Below are 18,903 nucleotides of genomic sequence, written 5' to 3' on the forward strand. Positions count from 1 at the left end.
GAAAGTGACAGTGGAAATTCTGTGTATTGCAAAGTTGTATTGAGAAAGAATAAACTAGTTTTATTTAAGAAAAATGATACCGGAAATTAATAAACGACCAGAGACGTAACAGTACTATTCATTTTGTTTAGCGCAATTTTGATTATTTGCCAAGAATAAAGCAGGTGGTGTTTTACTCTTTATTTGAATTTTTTAAATAATTATTTGTAAGACATAAATCCTCTGTTATAAAATCATTTAATTCAAAAATATGCATAGATTTCGTTCTGTTAATTTCAGTAAGCAGTAGTACTGGCTGCATTACTTTTATAATTACACTTTACAGTAGGCCCATTGCCATTTTTATATTAAATTAACAATACAACTTAATAAGTATTTGTGTAATCTACGTTTAATTTTATTGCTAATCTTACTCCTTCCTGCTAGTGCCAGAAATAGGAAGTAGAGCTAGTACCAGTAGAAGCCGGAGGCTTGGAATTTGGAGAAGAAGAAATAATGGAAGTTTGTGTAGATTCAATTACATCTGCACTAAATGCACAAAAAGGGGGTTTGTGTTAAAGTTTATGTTTAATAGTTTTTATATTTATTTGTTTCGTTTTAAATTCAATAAGTGTGTTTTGTCAAGCTCGTAACAGCTAATAATGAGTAATAATTTGTTCTGCATGAAAACAGAAGTTGAAACTGTCAGGTTCACTAACTTTTTTTTTTTTAAAGACAGCAAAGTAAAGGTAACAGTTAGACTCTGTTGTTCTGCTTTTATCATTGCCATTGGGACATTCACCACAGTAAGTGAATATACAATGATGAAACATTATTAAATATAACTTAATCGTAAATTTACATTAATATTACTATTAGTTACTTTACCTTAGACTAGGCCTGGCATTTCCTGGTGTTTAGGATGATTGGCTTGCAGTCCGTAGATTGTGGGTTTGAATACCTGCCTCTGAACATGTTTACCATTATAACCCTGGGAGCATTATAATGTGAGGGTCAATCCCATTATTTGTTAGTAAAAAAAGTAACATGAGAATTGACAGTGGATGTTGTTGCCTAACTGCCTTCCCTCTAGTTTTTATTAATAAATTAGGGATGAGTACCTGGAAAAATGGATGGCACCAGGTAAATCTTCCCAAGAGCCACTGATGATGCTGCAGCATATAAGGTGCCCCAATGGCCATAACAGACCTCTGAGTTCATAAAAACAATGATGACAAAAAACTAGACACAAAGCACTAGTAGTAAAGGAGAGGTACTCATATTATTATCACTACTAATTGTTCCAGTTGTTAATGTTAATCATGTGTGAAATAAATTTGTCTGAAAACACTTATCTGCAAGTGTTTGTCATGGAAAAGTATTTAGCTCCAGAGTTATAAACATTGAAACATTGATCTTTATTTTACTTGATGCATGTCTGTCTGGTTTTTGTGGAGAACCTGGAAACTACTAGTTGTTAGTCTATGTGACATAGTGAGATATATCTTAAAAATATAAGGTGCAAGTTTGGTGTTGGAAAAGTGTTTAATTTAAAATTGAAAAAAAACAGAAGACAACAGCAGTGACTTACCTTATTTTTTAAAGGAGTACCATCCTTTTTTTTTCTGTAAAAGGTCTACCACTTGAAAGCTCATGTGTTATCAAATTACTTATTTAAAGATTTCATTATTATACTCAAAACACATTCAAAGTAACTTATTTTTAGCATCATTACAGAGCATTTTTTAATGTATTGAAACATGTTATATACATGTACATGGTAAGGTTATTGAATACCTTAATATTTAAGGTAAAGCAAAGTAATGACTGTTGATCTTTTTACTTTAAGTAATAATACTTTTACTGAGATTAAGATATTTTTCAATTTTCAACATAAATGTAATTAAACAAAACAACACAACTGTTTGATTGAACAATTTAGTTTGCTGGATAAGCAGTACTGTACTGTTCCAACATGGTGGTACCGTGCAGATACCACAGATTCTCCAAATACTAATATCAGAAATAAATTGCAAGCTGTATTAGCAATACTGGCAGGTACGGTAAGTGTAACCTGAAATAAAAGTGTAACTAAAAGCAAGCCATATCATGTAAGGATTTTTTTTTTAAACTAGGAAACATTTTAGAATTCAGTTGACGTATACAAACACATTCTGAAACTTTTTGATTTAAACATGTTATTAAAAACACAAGCAGTAGCATCCTTATATTACTGTCAGCCGTGATGCTAGAACAGAAGTCGAGCAAACTGATTTCAAAAAAGGCTGCAACCTCTTTCTGTTCCACATCAAGCAGAATGTGTCCGAGTCTGTTCACCTTATTAAATCACCCTTATATAAATTTAGCAAAATATTTTTAATTAGCATCTGTTTTATATGAAAGAGAAAAAAGTATAAGTCTGGAATCATTAAATTTTTCAGTATATTTGTTACCATGCTGTAGTTACTGTTTAAAGATTTGATTAATAGGACCAAAGCAGCTCAAGATGGCAACTTCCCAGATAATTTAAGGTGGTTGTTTCAGATTGAAGTAAAGTTCAAAAGGACAACTAGCCAGATAATTTAAGTTGGATGATGTTATGGATCACTTTCATGTTCCTTCTTCAGGTTAGTGTGGCATGTTAATGTATGGAATTTGCATCTGTTGTCTGAAAACAGGCGAAAAGTTTCCAGTAAGTATTTGAATTTTATTGGTTGGAAAATGTGTTTTAACATTGTTGGCTCTTGATTCTTATAGGTCAGGGATTGTGTTATGTGATTGGCTGGTTTTTTTATTGGTGTAATCCAGATATTGTTAATTTCTGATCCTTGGTCTCAGTTCCATTCTAGTTTTTGGTTTGTAATGTACATAGCTTCTTTGATTTTCTGTTTCTTTGAGTCTTTTTCTCTGTCAGTAACTCTGCACTTATCTCCTTCAATTTTATGTCTCATGTCAACACTGTGTTCTATAATAGCAGGGGTGCTGGTTTTTGTTGATTGAACAGTATCTTGGTATTCTTTTGATTGTTGCCATAAATGGCTACCCATTTTTCATATGTATTTATTTCCCCAGCTGTAAGGTGTTTTGTGTATTGCTTCTTTAGTTGTGAGTTTATATTTAGGTGTTTGGTATGGGTTAATAAGTTATTGAAGAGTTTTACTAGACTTAAATCAAACTTCTACTGGAAATTTTTAATATACACTATGCACTACGTAACTGAGTCTTGGTATTTTCATTCCCTAGAAAACTCATCTGCATAAACAGATTATATTATTGAGCCCAAAGGTCAAACTAGAATGATCACTACATTTTTCTGAAGAAGCCTAACTTGTTAAAGCATAAGTGCTGTAAGTGGTTAAAAGCTTATTTAAAAATATGTAGCTATGATTTTCTAAGTCTGTTATAATGCATGTTTTTTTTTATTTTTACTCTTTTGAAAATAGGTGCTTCTCGAATTGAGCTGTGTTCAAGCCTTGCAGAAGGAGGATTGACCCCAAGTATTGGTGTGTGTACAGTTGTACTTGAATTCTTAACACTGAAAGTATATTTATTGAACTTTGATTAATTTATCAAGTTTATGTAATAAAATGGTTTCTTCTGCAGTACACTTTTAATTGTTGTTATAAACTGTTATAAATTGTTGTTTCTAACTGGTAACTAACCTTGATGGGTAGCCACACTAATGTACTTATTTTGCATTATATAATGTTTTAATAATTAAGTGCATGTCAGTAATTTTAATTTTGAAATTAACATAGTGTAGTTGGAAAATCAAAAGGGGTTTAAATTCTAAAATATCATCAGATCAGCTACATTCTACTTTCCAGACCATAAACTTAAATGATTTCCTGTATACTTTTGATATGTAAATGTTCATTGTATTGTTATCCAGTAGCTAATAATTCGAGATTTTATATATATTGTTACAGAAAAGTTTGAAGTGCACAATTTAGTGTTTAAGATTTAGTGGAAATCTCCTTGTTTGTATTATTCAACATCTGGCGAGTTTTCTTTTCATACTATTTTAAAATTAGAATTTATTTTGAAAACAAGAATCATTCTCCAACGATAGTAAAAATGTGTGTATAACCATTTCTCTTTGTTTACCCAAATTGCATACATATTGGTGTTGAGGTAATAAAGGTATGATATGTTTGTGGTCTCTAGGATTAATCCAGAGAGTGAAATCCTTGGTTCAGCTGCCAGTATTTGTAATGATCAGGCCTCGAGGTGGAGATTTTTGTTACAATCAAGATGAGCTGGAGGTAATGCTGGCTGAACTGTCAGCAGCAAAAGATAATGGTGTGGATGGTGCCGTTTTGGGAGTTCTTACTAGGTGCAAGTTTCCTACATATAAATGTATCAGAAATTAGTGTAGCTAATTCTTGATATATATATATATATAAGGTGTATGTATATTTTAAATCTGTTTCAGAACCCACAAAGAAAAGCAAAGGTGAATATGCCATAAGATATTCACAAACATCACATTTGCTATAAACAGTGTTGACAAGGCCTTTTGACCAATACTAGAGCTCAACTGACTGACTGTGATAAAACAGATATAGCAGTAGTGTATATATATAGACACACACACACACACACGCACTGTTCATGAAAAACAGCTGTTAAGATATGAATCAGTTTAAGCAAGTGAATTATAGATATTATCATTAATATTATTTACATCACTTACGAATCAGATTTGTAGGTAAGAATTAATAACATAACATTATTTTAACACTGTTTATTTATTATTTGTATTTAAAATAACTTTAATATCATTCACAAAAATTGCCAAACCAACAAGCTAGTTTTATTGTTCATAATGTTAATAAAAAGTATCCAAACTGCTTATTGAAATTTTTCAAAGGTACAGAAATGTTTACAAGAAGACAGTAAACATTGACCATGAATGATCATGTATACAGTAATATCAGGCTATTTTCTCCAAGTCTCAATTACAACAGTCATTTCAATTTTTGTAATGTACGGAGACATCTCAAAAGTAAATAAACACCCATGATTTTTTCAATAGTCATTTATCTCACATTATCAACTCAACAAAATGGTTTACAAATGTGCATCAGTACTTAGTCGATTTGCCACTAGCATTTTTCATTGCTTTGACTCATTCTGGCATGGAATCGATGAGATCTGCAATTTTCTCTTGTAAGAGCTTGACCCAGGCTGCACGCAAAACATCAAGTAGCTTTCCACGGGATGCTGGTTTTCTGGAATTTCTTCTCACTGCTCGAGCAAGTATGGTCCAGACATGTTCGATGGAGTTCATTGGATGCCTTTCTTATTTAAATGACTATTGAATAAACATCATGGTGTCTGTTTACTTTTGAGATGTCTCTATATACTCATGAAGATACATCAAACAAATATTGAAGGATGATTAAATAACACAAAGATTTGTTCACACTACTTGCCTTTCTCTACCATTACTTTTAACTGATTAAAGGATGATGTAATACTAAACCTACACTTTTCTTTCTAATCTTTGCAACTACTCAGATTTTAGATTCTTATTTACATAAAGTTCTTACTGCATGATGTATTGGAAACTACCCAAATTAATATGGTTGACTATGATGTTAAGAAAAATAAACTCTGGCCCTGTTTAATGGAACTGCTGAGCTCTGCTTGTTGCTAGGTAAATGAATCTACATGTGTGTAAGTATACAATATTGAACTAGTCATTTGCCTCCCATGGGTCACTTCTCTCCCTATCACAAGCATCTCTGAAACATTTTGAGACAAATTGTAATAGGTTTAAAACATTTCATCTTTATACTTAAGGAAACTTTGGCTGTTTGTTTTTCTGAACTTCTATCATTTTCATGTAGGTAGTTGAGTAATTATAGTTTTAAAAGATGACAGGAGGTAGAAATCAAATGAGAAAAAGAAAGTTGATAAAATAGTGTTCTACAATATGTAAGTACACTATTGTATTAGAGGAATGGCTTAGCACTTGTGACATTTGAAATTTTGATTGAGTTATCAGTTTAAACTAATTGGTGGATGAATTTGTTTATGCTATATCGGAACTTATAACACATGACTTACATATTCTGTGACAAAAAGTTTTAAGTTTTGTATTGCATATGTTCAAGAAAACATTTAATTGGATTTCTCAGACTTTTTTTTTTTACTTTTTTGTGTTTTCCTGATCACCTGCATGATTTTTTATATTTAGGACTGGTGATGTTGATGTGGAGAAATGTCAATGTCTTTTAGGTATGTTTACTTGAAAAATTTTCTTCTCATTTTCAAGTTAGTATATAAAGCTTTAAATAGACCTGTAAGTAATTTATGTAAAGGCCTCTGAAGTACTACCTGGTGGACATTTGGCCCACCTTTCACTATAATCGTTACTTTATAAGGGTTTTGATTATTACCAGGACTAATTTGCCAAAATATGTTTCTTAAAGAATTATGAAATAAAGAAGGGTACAAAATTAGATAATTTTGCTTCACATGGTCTTTGATGCTTAATAATTTGATACTAGAAAAAAAAGATTGCAAAACTTAATTTATTCTAGATATCTTCCTTGACTTGGATATTTTTTAGAATTCAAGTGTAATGTCAAACTTATTCTTTATCAATGTCTAAGTGTAAGGCCTCATTTTCACGTCCTTACTTTGTATATAACCACACACACACACACACACACACACACACACTCTGTGTTAGGCAAAACAAATGTATACATTGGTGACTTTGAATATTTAAAATATTTTGTTTGAGATACATATCTGGCAAGTAGAAGTAAAATACATGCTTAGTTAGCTAGGAAAGTGAATAGTTTTTTTAGGTCATTTGAGGCCCTATCATCAGGTCAACATAGTTTGGTGTTGTCTGGAGTTATATAGGTAGGTGGCCTACTGCGCTTGGCATATTTTCATTGGTACATAATCCTGGCATCTGATTGGTGTGTTTTTGAATCAGTAAGCCACAAACTGTTTATTTCAGACCCTCAGTTTTGAAGGCAGGGTGATTTTTAGGGGGGGGGGGGAGTCTACTTTGTGTTATAGAGTATATAGATGATACATTCATCATTTAGTAGTGTGGATTTCAAACAACTACACAACATCTGAATACCAGGCATTCCAACATCAATTTCACAGGGCCTTTCTAATGATTAATAGTAGATTCACCCCAGGTTAGGATCTTAGAAATAACTTCCACATAAAGCCTGCATTTAATGACTTGCAGAGCCTTTCCCTTCATTGTTAGTAAATTTGCCCCAGGAAAGGATCTTACAAATAACTTCCACATAAAGCCTGTATCTAAAATCTCAGAGCTCTTCCTTTCATTGAAAGCAGATTCACCCAAGGTTAATGTCAGAAAACAAATGTCTAAAGAATGTCTTAAACTCCAATCAAAAGTAAGACACATCAACATGTTATAATACAAACCTCAATGCCAAAAAAACATGCCAGAATCACCCTCGTGTTCAGCTCTACAGTCCAGAAGAATTGCAAAAATATTCAAGTCCGATTCAGATCAGCCAAGTGCTTCACAGTCTCTTAACCCAAATAAAATCATATATACTTAAAATAAGAGGTTATTTAAAATGTGTCTTTCCACTGTGAAGACAAATATATACAGGAGAAACAGGCAAATATTTTGGAAAAAATAAATGCACCAAGATGATATCAGAGTAATAAAATCCAAACTTTCACAATTGCAGAGTATATTGCTGATGTGAATATAGATTGGAAAAACTGCAGAATTAGTCAAAGAATTTTAAAATGCACAAAGTGAAGTGAAATATGCAGTGTGTGGTTTATTGATTCAGAAATGTGCCAGTCGGATACTGGAACAGAACCTCTTCTTCAACCCTGTGGCAACTGATCTGTGTGAATGTCACTAGAATCACCAGATTGTACTGACCAATCAGAGGCTAGAATTTCCTCAAGAACAGGAGCCCTTCTTTATTGTCATAACTGTTTAAACATCATCAGATTGTACTGACATGGTACAAGTAATCTATAATGTTATTTTCTGAACTCTTATTAAAGTATTATTTAGAGAGCTGACACTGAAACTTGGTTTTCATGTTCTATTTTTAGATCATGCTCATCCATTGCCTGTAACTTTTCATAGAGGTAAGGCCTTTTATTCACAATGTTTTCTATTCATTAGATGTATTTCATGTAATTTTCAACAAAAACTGAAATGGTACGTGTTAATAGGCTAAAGAATTTGCTATAAAAATGATACTTTTTTTAGATGCAGACATTACCTACTAAGGATGTTTAATGTTCATAACACTCAATTTGTATCACCATCTACTGCTGATATCCTGAAAGTGTTTCATGTTTTAAATTCGTGATCTCTGTGTTTATGATTAATAAGATGGTCAGTAGCCTGCTTGGAACGTACTCAAGATCTGGTAGCTTATTTTTTATATTTTGGTCAGAACTGAGAGTTAATGTGTTGGTGGCTTAACAACTGATTTGGTGTTATTAGTTTATTAGTCTCAAAAGTTGGTTTGTTGTTATGTGTTGGGCTCAACTTCTGATTTGGTGTTATACATTTGTGTTTTTGGCTCAACACTTGTTTTTTTTTTATGTTTAGCTTAATGGTAGGTTTAGTGTTATGTATTGTGTGTTACTGGCTCAGCATCTGGTTTTGTGTTATGTGTTTGGCTTAAAAGCAGGTTTGGTGTTATGAGTTGTGTGCTAGTGGCTCAATTAGTGTTAGTTTGTGTGTTTTGGGCCTAAGAGTGCCGCATGTGTTTATGGTGTTGTATACTTGAGATTTGAATAGTGAATTGTAAAGATGACTTTCATAATCGTAGGTTTAACTTTACCAAAGAAATGTTTCATTGATATTTTAATACGTAATAGCTTTATATATTTGGTGTTTGTGGATGGAGTGATTGAAAAATAAAATATTGAAATAATTAAATCATAGCATGTTTCTAAACAGTCTTATGAAGCTTAACTTTTTTTTAAATGTTAAAGGTAATTTTCTTTAGTTCGACCATGGCTTCTTTACGTAAAGGTAAGAGAGATTATTTAGTCAGTATTATTAACTAGAAAACTAAGCCTAGAAATAAATGAAGTTTGACCACGCAATCTTTATAACAGTGTATCAATCTATCTTTTCACTATTTATGAAGGTAACTATATCCTTACCTTATAGTTTGATACATATTGTGATTGTTTTTTCACAATATGATATGTATCATGATACATGGCTATTTTAATTTTTAGTACAGCAACTACAAAATGATCAATACTTCACTTGTGAAGAAGTATGAAATTTATTTCTTAAAATGAAACTGTTGATCATCTGAAATGTTAACTTTATGGCAAAAGATATCAAAGGCACTGTTTAACCATTCGTATAAACTTTTTTATCCATAAATGTTGCCAAAATTGTGGCCTGTTGTTCCATATAATGAGACAGCACCTCAGAATTAGAATTCCATCTGGCAGGGATGTCTTAAGTCAGCTTGTGCTGAGGAAGCTTAAGCATAAGCTGATTTGGTTTTAGTTTAGTATTTGATAACTCTGTGGAAAAAGGAAACTTATTTTTTTTACCCATCTTAACGACCTATCTATTTGTGACACGTGTAAGCTTTTCTGGGCAGCCAAGTTAACAATGTGTGCAAAGCATCACACATGGGGTGAGTGTTATGCCACTTTTAATGCATTGCCAACATTATTTGCATTATCAGTTTTAAGCTGGATTTTTAATCTTTTTTAATTCCTGAGAAGATACAGCCTCCTTCATGTGCTCAGCCATTATGCGACTCATTTATTTGTTTTGTCTGTAAAACAGGATGTATTTTGCAGCTATTGATTATAAAACGGCCAATAATAGTGATGTAGATTTCTTTAGATCTTGAAGTCCGTCTATCACTGGTAAGGACGACAGAAGAATCACTTTTTAGTTTAATATCAAGCTTTTCTTTTTCCATTTTATTCAGGTCTGGAATTATCACTGCTCTAAAGTGTGTCTTAGAAGGATATTGTATCTTGGGTTGAAAAACTTAAGCAAAAGCCAGGATTTTCTACAACTGAAATTAGTTTTGTAGCTCTAGCGATAAAGATCCCAATATCTCCTCTGACTGTTTGGGTTTAATTTCATTTCAAATACATATTGAAGTTTTAGCTAAGGGACACTTTGCCCTTTACTGCTTACAGAAAGTGAAGCTTGTGAGAGTTTACCTTTAATTTTCTTCATTTCTTGTAACATAACATGTTTTCTTCTCGGATGTGTGGTCTTGTTTGAAATTGTTCTCATTTTGTAACTGACCTTTGCCCTAATAATTTTATTTATTGTTTTCAAATGGTCATTTTTCTTATTCTGTTTGGATACAAATCTTTAAACTCAAACAGTTGATTTGCAGGACAAAGATGTGTCCTCTACTTTATGCTTCGACGAATCATTCATTTTTGACACAGCGTGTTTTTTTGCTTTACCTACCATTTATTGAATAATTTGATACATGGTATCAGGAGGAAATAAAAAACCTCACTAATGGATTTCCAAGCTGCATTTCTAAAAATAATGAATTCTATGTTTCAAATGGTTATATTATACTATACATAGACTGATCACACCCTTGCATAGAAAAGTAAATCTGTAATTTATATTATATAAAGTGTTTGTTTTTTATAATGTAAAAGAAATAGAAAATGGTACTGAACTACAAGACAAATGAATTGTGGCCAGTGAACTGTGATGAATTGTAATTTCAGTGGATCGTTAAAGTCCTGCTACTTATTCTGATTGATTGAAAGTCTGTTCGACCCCTGACACACGCTACACTAAGCTTACTGATTTAACTTGCACTTGCAATCTACTCGTGTAAAAGGTACAAAACATTCTAGGTTTAGAATTTTTAATTACCACAATAAACAATGATAGCTATTAATCCAAAATCATAATCAAAGTAAAAATATTAGTGAATAATGTGTCTTATTAAGGAATAACTATTTTTTGTATATTGATAATTTATTTAGTTTTTTTTTACAATTCTCAAGTATTAAAATGTTTATAAAAGATTTTTGTTTTGTTTTTTCTGTTAGCTTTTGACTTGGTTCAAGACCCTTTGAAAGCTCTAAGTGCAGTGAAAGCATTAGGGTGTAAAAGATTATTGACCAGTGGTCAAGCACAATCAGCATTAGATGGCCTTCCCCTGATTGCACAACTTGTAAAAGAGGTGTGTTATGTAATAAGTTCTTAATTAAGGTAAACATTTACTGTAACTATATACCTCTACAGTTATAGTGTTGTGCAAAAGTCTTCCCCCCCCCCCCTGTGATGGTAATAAATTTTAGTTATTTTTTTTTATAGACATAACTTAAATTGCCAAAAATATTTATTATATTCATTTCAGACCAGTTTCTAAAAATTACAAAGAACAAAAGGTGCATTGTAACCCAATTTAGTAATATAACAAAAAAAATCTTAAACACATGCTGCAAAAGTGTTCACCCTCCCCTCAGCTTTTACCTTCGATTATTTAACTTTACATCACTACCCTGCTAAAGTAAATACAGGTGGTTCTGTACAACTCTATCAGATACCAAAGTATATTATAGAGCCATGAGAAAAAATAATTCCGGTCATATAGAGCCATCAGTATTGATTTAAGCAGAGTATTTTGAAAGTTAAAATTTGGTTTACTGTTACATATTGAAAATGATGAAAAAAGAACTCTCTACAGACCTAAGGGAGAAGGTTGTTCAGAACTACAATTCCAGAAAAGGCTTTAAGTCAATTTCAGAGGTTTTCAATTTGTCATTAAGTACTGTAAAATCGGTTGTGAAAAGATGGAACATGTGTCACATTACCTCAACCTTGCTAAGTTCAGGTCGCCCTAAGAAAGTCTGCCTTTGAACAAGCAGAAAAATTGTTAGAGAAGCGACTGTCAAGCCAACAGTGACACTGAAGGAGCTACGGATTTCAATAGCAGCAACTGGAATTACTGTACACACCTCAACAATATCATGTACTCTACACAAGGAAGGCTTGTATGATAGGGTGGCAAGAAATAAACCACTACTGATGAAAATGCATCTTAGATCGCGAATGGACTATGCCTGTAAACATTTCAATAACCCTACAACAATGTGGCAGAAAGTTCTATGGTCAGATGAGACCAAATTAGAACTTTCTGGGTTAAATGATAAATGGTATGTATGGCAGAAACCCAACACTGCTCATGCCCCATAAATACAGTCCCAACTGTCAAGTAATGTGGTGGGTTCATAATGGTGTGGAGATTTTTTTCTGCTGCTAGCAATGGAGAACTTGTACACATTCAAGGGATCATGGACATTGCAAAATATGCACAGATGTTGGAGGTAAACCTGAAGAAGTCAGGTGAAAAACTAAAACACTGTCAATTCCCAAACACACATCAAAGATGACCCAAAAATGGTTTCAAAGAAACTGAATTAAAGTCCTTGACTGGCCAAGCTAAAGCACAGACCTAAATCCACTCAAATCTGTGGAGAGACTTGAAAATTGCAACTTACAAGAACTGATCCTCATCTGCAAGGAGGAATGTGCAAAAATATCTCCAGCATACTGTGCAAAGCTTATGGAGGTTTATACAAAACGACTTTCAGCTGCCATTGCTGCCAAAGGAGCTTCAACCAAATATTAACTACATTGTCATGTTAGGGGGGGTGAACACTTTTGCAACATGTGTTTTCAAGATTTTTTTGTTTTATCACTAAATTGGGTAACAATGCACCATCTGTTCTTTGTAATCTTTAGAAACTGGTCTGATATTAATATAATAAATATTTTTGGCCATTTGAGTTATGTCTTTCACAAGAAAATAACTAAAATTTATTACCAGCACAGGGGGGTGAAGACTTTTACAAGGCACTGTGACTCAACTAAATGAAGCATTGGAAGTGTGCGTAACAAAACTTTCATTTAAATAACATTGTACTAGAGATATCCAATATGCAATCCATTAATACACTTGTTGGAAGGTGGAGGGAAAAAAACAAATTTAAAAGATATTTTGTATTGTTGTAAGTCATATTGCAAACCATCTGTATATCATAACCCTCAGAAAATAAAACCACTAAAAAAACTGGTGAATTGACTGTTTAGTGTTTTATTATTGTATTAGGATTTATCAAGGGACTTAAATCCTTGAAGGGAGCAGTGTTGTAAGCTGTATTTTTTTACATTCTAAATGAGATGTTTATTTGCCAGAGGCAGTGTGTTATTATGTCATGATGATGTAATGATCTAGAAATTGTGTAATAAGTAGAAAGGGTAGACAATATAAATGTCAGAATCAGTGAAGCAATTAGCAAAGTATTCAATGAACAGGTTTAGTGGTGATTAGACAGTGAGAGTTATTGCATTTGTGAGTTATGTGTACATTAGTCTTCAGATATCAGAATCAGTGAAGCAATTAGCAAAGTATTCAATGAACAGGTTTAGTGGTGATTAGACAGTGAGAGTTATTGCATTTGTGAGTTATGTGTACATTAGTCTTCAGAAGTTCTTTTAAACATTATTTCAACTTAACCTACAATTTCTATGAATGTGAATTAAGAAATAAATTAATCTTTTATTGTTAGGTAAACTTTGCCTACCATTATTTCTACCTAATAATGGAAAAGAACCTACCTGGTGATAGAACATGTAACAACAGTATGATTTTAAGCTTTCATTTGTTTACAGAAAAAAGCTAAGAATTAAAAATAAATCATAAAATATGTTCACCAGATTTTCAGATTTGTCATAATTTGGAACACAATCTACTTCTTATTCAAGCATTCCTTGTTTTCCATTTGCAGTCTGGAGATTTCTTTTCCATAATGCCAGGTATGTTTTATTTTTCACAATTTAATACTTTTGTCATATAATGTGGAATGAAGCTTAGTATCTAGAGCTAACCATTCAGTTGTTATTTTAGAAAAATATATATCACAGAGTTAACCAAGTAGTTATCATTGTAGGAAAACATTACAAGTTTAGTGTTTTTACCATACTATAGTGTGGAATGAAGGTTGGTATCTAAAGCTAACCAGGTAGTTGTTATTTTAGGAAAACATCACAAATATTTGTTTAGTGTTTTTACCATACTATAGTGTGGAATGAAGGTTGGTATCTAAAGCTAACCAGGTAGTTGTTATTTTAGGAAAACATCACAAATATTTACGTTTAGTGTTTTTACCATATTGTAGTGTGGAATGTAGGTTAGTGTCTAGAGATAATGGAGTTATTATTGTAGAAAAACACTACAAATATCTGTTTAATGTTTTTACCATATTGTAGTGTGGAATGTAGGTTAGTGTATAGAGCTAACCAAGTAGTTATTACTGTCAAAAAACATCACAAGTATTACTGTACTGTTGGTGATTTTACTGCTATTAAGACTGATTCTGTTAAATTTACTTACCCTCTGATGGATTGGGTTTCATCTGTTAAAATTATAATTGATTCAAAAACTGTCTAAATTTTTCCTGTAACAGTTTTACTCCATTTTTACACAAAAAAATTGTATGTTTTAGAAAAGTATTTGTACTGGAGTTGTGTCTGTAAATTGCTGACGTCACTCTGACTCTCAACATATCAGTGTGTAAGGTGATGTTCGTGTGAAGAATAAAAATAATTTTGTTCATGAAACAATTTCCATATTGTATTTGCACAATCTCTAGAACATCCAAAATGTTTATCCACAGTTTTTTCAGTATGCCCATATATAATAATTGGTATTTACTATAAACTATCATTAAATCAGTAGTGTGGGCTAAAATGAAAAATTGATGACTATTGCATCAAATAAATAGTACCATATTGAATGGTTTAAGGTTATGACATGCCCACTTTGCAGTAGTGTGGGCTAAAATGAACAATTGATGACTATGCCATCAAATGAATAGTACCCACTTTGACCCCTAACTGTGCACATAGGGTTAATTTTTCAGCACGATGGTCTCCACATACTATTAACTGTTTCCATAATATGTGTGTGTGACTATTATCTCATAATTTCTCTCTCCTCATTGTAAAAATACTTAACCTATTTAAATGAAATTTAGCATAACCTTACTAAATAGTTCCTAGTTTCATGAAATGTTGTGCAAACCTACTACATAGTATGTTGTTTCATGAAAGTAGTGTAAACATACAAAATAGTACCCAGTTTTCCTCAAATGTTCTGCAAATTACTAAATAGTCTCTAGTTTAATAAAACATAATGCAAGTTTACTAAATACTTAGTTTCTGCTGAGAAAATTTCATATAATTTGATTTAATTTCTCTAATTTTTAAGGTTGTGAAATTTTCAAAATTTTGTTCTTGCGAGAATATTTTGAAAAAAATATTTAAAGTATATCTTTCATTTTAGCATTTAATTTTTTCATTGTTGTTGTTCAACATAAATTTTCATTTTTTATATATCTAGTCAGTTTCAGCTTGTTTGATGTTCATTAATATATTTCGTTTGATACTGTATTTTTACAATTGAAGCAGACACCACTTTTGGTTATAAACTATGAACATTTAAAACTGTCATATATTTATCACCTTTCAAAATGGTGTATCTTAATTTTGCCAACAATATCTTTGGTAAAAATAAATTTATATCTAATAAATATAGTTTGTTTTCAATAAATAATAAGTTATTTTATTTGTATCTATTGTTTGAATATGAGAACTTGAATGACAACAATAATTTTCAAAAAATGTAGTTTTGTCATTGGTTACTGTTCTCTAATTAAACTTGTATAATGTTTTATCATAGCAGAATATTCCTGTAGCATTCAAGCAAATATGTATTTAATGAAAACGTTTTTATGAATGAAAAAAATGTGAAAATAAATCATAAAAATATTCCTATATCTTTGGTTTATTCTTAAGTATTGTAAATATCAATTAGTATCCTACATTCACTCCTAATAAGTTCATAAACTACAGTTGTTTACTCAATATTGATGTATGTGATTAGAATCTCTTCTACTATAGCTTGTAGTTTCTTTATTTCACCCAATATTGGTATGTATAGATTAGAATCTCCTCTATCTTAAAAACAATCTTGAAAATAGCTAGCTTAGTAGTTGTTCAGACCACATGCTGTGATATGAGAAAAGGGGGCCAAGAAAGAGCTGTAGTGATAAAAATACTGACAGAGAAAGAAAATCATATGAAAAATTAAACAAAAATCTTTGTATTTAAGATGGGCAAAACTTTTCTTTAAAAAAAATATCTACGAGGAAAGAAATATTTGATATAGAATTAAGGTGTAATTTTTTACTAAGTTTTGTAATATGATATAGAGTTGTGCACTTAACACATGAACGTTTTGTAATATGATATAGAGTTGTGCACTTAACACATGAACGTTTTGTAATATGATATAGAGTTGTGCACTTAACACATGAACGTTTTGTAATATGATATAGAGTTGTGCACTTAACACATGAACGTTTTGTAATATGATATAGAATTGTGCACTTAACACATGAACGTTTTGTAATATGATAGAGTTGTGCACTTAACACATGAACGTTTTGTAATATGATATAGAATTGTGCACTTAACACATGAACGTTTTGTAATATGATATAGAGTTGTGCACTTAACACATGAACGTTTTGTAATATGATGTAGAGTTGTGCACTTAACACATGAACATTTTGTAATATGATATAGAGTTGTGCACTTAACACATGAACATTTTGTAATATGATATAGAGTTGTGCACTTAACACATGGACGTTTTGTAATATGATGTAGAGTTGTGCACTTAACACATAAAAGGCACACAATAGAATTATCTCTCCACACTTTTAAAATTAACATTTTCCTTAACTGAAAATGTATTTTTGATAGATGTTCGCCTCTTCACATAATTAAATTATCTTACCAGTGGCGTAGCAAGGTTTCTCAGCAACCGGGGGCAAAGACACTTTTGGCACCCCCACCTCTGAAATGTTTTGATTATTTGTTTTGTGACTCATTACCCACTTAATGACAATAACATAAATAATTAATTACCGCCTTACGCAGGCCTAAAATAAAGTCACAATATCACAACTGTAAACCTGGAACTAATGAAGTATAGCCTACTAGGTGTACTTACATAATTTGTAAACCATTTTGATATTTATGTCATCCAGTATTGTTCAAAGTCACATAGTTAGAGTAATCTTTCAAGCATGCAGAATAATTTCTGTTATATCCCTAGTTTTGAAACTTATGTTTTATATGAGAATCCAGTTACTTTTGGTGTACATGGATTATAAAATACTACTTAAGTTTACAAATAACAAATTTTATTAGTTTACAAAACTGTACATATACTTAACTAGATCTTGTACAGGTAGCATTCAAATTAAATTATCAAAATTTAAGGTATTAAGTACATCTTTTTCAATACTTAATATTGTGAACTTACTAAGTCATTCTTGAGTCATAGAGGTTCTCAAGTATGTAAGAATTAATTTCAGCTTGCTGAAGGACCTTTCACAACTAGCAATAGAAACCCCAATTGTTAACAAAATCTGCAATGCAATTCTTAAATTTGGGAAATCATCTTCACCATATGAAATTATAAATGTTAGCAAATCAGTTGCAACCATTGGTTCAGGAAAATTGGTCTGTGTTCTTTTACTTATCAACATTCTACAGTCTTTAATTTCTCTGTACAATTCTGGTCCATCAATATCACCTGGATAGCTCTTTGCTAAGTCAGAATATTTTCTTGCAATTTTCCGTCTTCGAAATCTCCGGAAACAATATTTTGCACATCTAGTAGAAATCTAAACCATGAATCTAAATCTAGTAAGCAAGAAAATCTTCCTGTTATTTCTGTAATCAAGCGAATAATAACCTCCTTCATGATGCGATAAATTTCCTGTTCAGCAGTCAATCCAGCATCAGCTGCATTTTTACCTGGCATTCATTTACGATGTATTTTTCTTCTTTCAATGGTCAATCCCCATGTTTCACATTGATTCTTGACCACTTTAAGTGCTTCTTGACAGGGCTTTTCACGTAATTCTGTCAAAGAATCAAGATCAGCAGCTGCTTCTCTAAAATTCATTTTTGGGTCCTGAAGACGTTTCTGCATTCGATTGATAGATGATAAAAGATTTCTCCAAAAATGCAAAAGTACAAGAAAATTAAATGTAAGCATGTGTTGCAGAATATTATGATCACCACATTTTGTTTCAGCTGTGTTGTCATTCTCACTTAATTGCTCTAACAGTCCTAGCAATTCATCCAGTTTTCATGTACAGCCTTTACTGCCTTTTCTCTTGCACTCCACCATGTTTCTAATTCATGCTTGACAGAGATCTTAAGCTCCTGCTGCAGTTCGTCCCATCGAGTTGTTGAATGAGCAAAGAAATTATAAATGGCTTCAATTATACCAAAAATGGTAATAACTGTTGTTTCCTGAGTTGCAGCATGAAGACATGCTAAGTTCAAACTATGGTTGTCACAGTTTATAAACACTACTTTTGGATTTTTGTTCAGAATTCTTTATTGAACACCAGACAGATGACCTGATATGACAGCAGCATTATCATAACATCGTGAACAACAATCACTCAATAAAATTCCATCCGCTTCTAATTTTGTGCTTATTGTTTTCTCAATATTGGCAGTGTCTTTTTCCTTTATCTGTATAAAGTCAATGTCAGCAAACCGAATCACTTGGGCAAATTGCTCACGATGGGCTAAATCAGGTGTGGAATCAAACAGAATACCATAGTATTTGTTTCTACGAAATGCTGACAAACAATAATTTCGCACATGTGAAGCCATGAGATTTATAAACTCATTTTGGATTTCAGGAGAAAGATAAGATGTTGACGTTTGCTTGTTTTAACACACACTAAATGCTCTCTCATTACTGGATCATACTTTGCTAATAATTGCAAAAGTAACAGGAAATTTCCAGGGTTTTC

The 18,903-nt window shown here is 31.9% G+C and overlaps 1 protein-coding gene across 2 annotated transcripts in view; it reads left to right on the forward strand.

Annotated features, from left to right (window-relative positions):
* Nucleotides 1-285: 285 nt before the first annotated feature.
* LOC106471479 (copper homeostasis protein cutC homolog) overlaps nt 286-18,903 on the forward strand; it is a 29,454-nt gene continuing 10,836 nt past the window's right edge. The window contains exons 1-8 of one of the 2 annotated variants that reach the window (XM_022400087.1): nt 286-547; nt 3,423-3,482; nt 4,147-4,315; nt 6,185-6,225; nt 8,065-8,100; nt 11,038-11,171; nt 13,783-13,810; nt 14,500-15,266. In XM_022400087.1, coding sequence (XP_022255795.1) covers nt 496-547; nt 3,423-3,482; nt 4,147-4,315; nt 6,185-6,225; nt 8,065-8,100; nt 11,038-11,171; nt 13,783-13,810; nt 14,500-14,549 — 570 coding nt within the window. In that variant the 5' untranslated portion in view covers nt 286-495 and the 3' untranslated portion in view covers nt 14,550-15,266. Of the gene's footprint in view, nt 548-3,422; nt 3,483-4,146; nt 4,316-6,184; nt 6,226-8,064; nt 8,101-11,037; nt 11,172-13,782; nt 13,811-14,499; nt 15,267-18,903 lie in introns of those variants that run through there. The other variant, XM_013932079.2, reaches the window with a different exon arrangement.

This window comes from Limulus polyphemus, unplaced genomic scaffold (assembly GCF_000517525.1).
Source record: "Limulus polyphemus unplaced genomic scaffold, Limulus_polyphemus-2.1.2 Scaffold4646, whole genome shotgun sequence".
Lineage (NCBI taxonomy): Eukaryota > Metazoa > Arthropoda > Merostomata > Xiphosura > Limulidae > Limulus > Limulus polyphemus.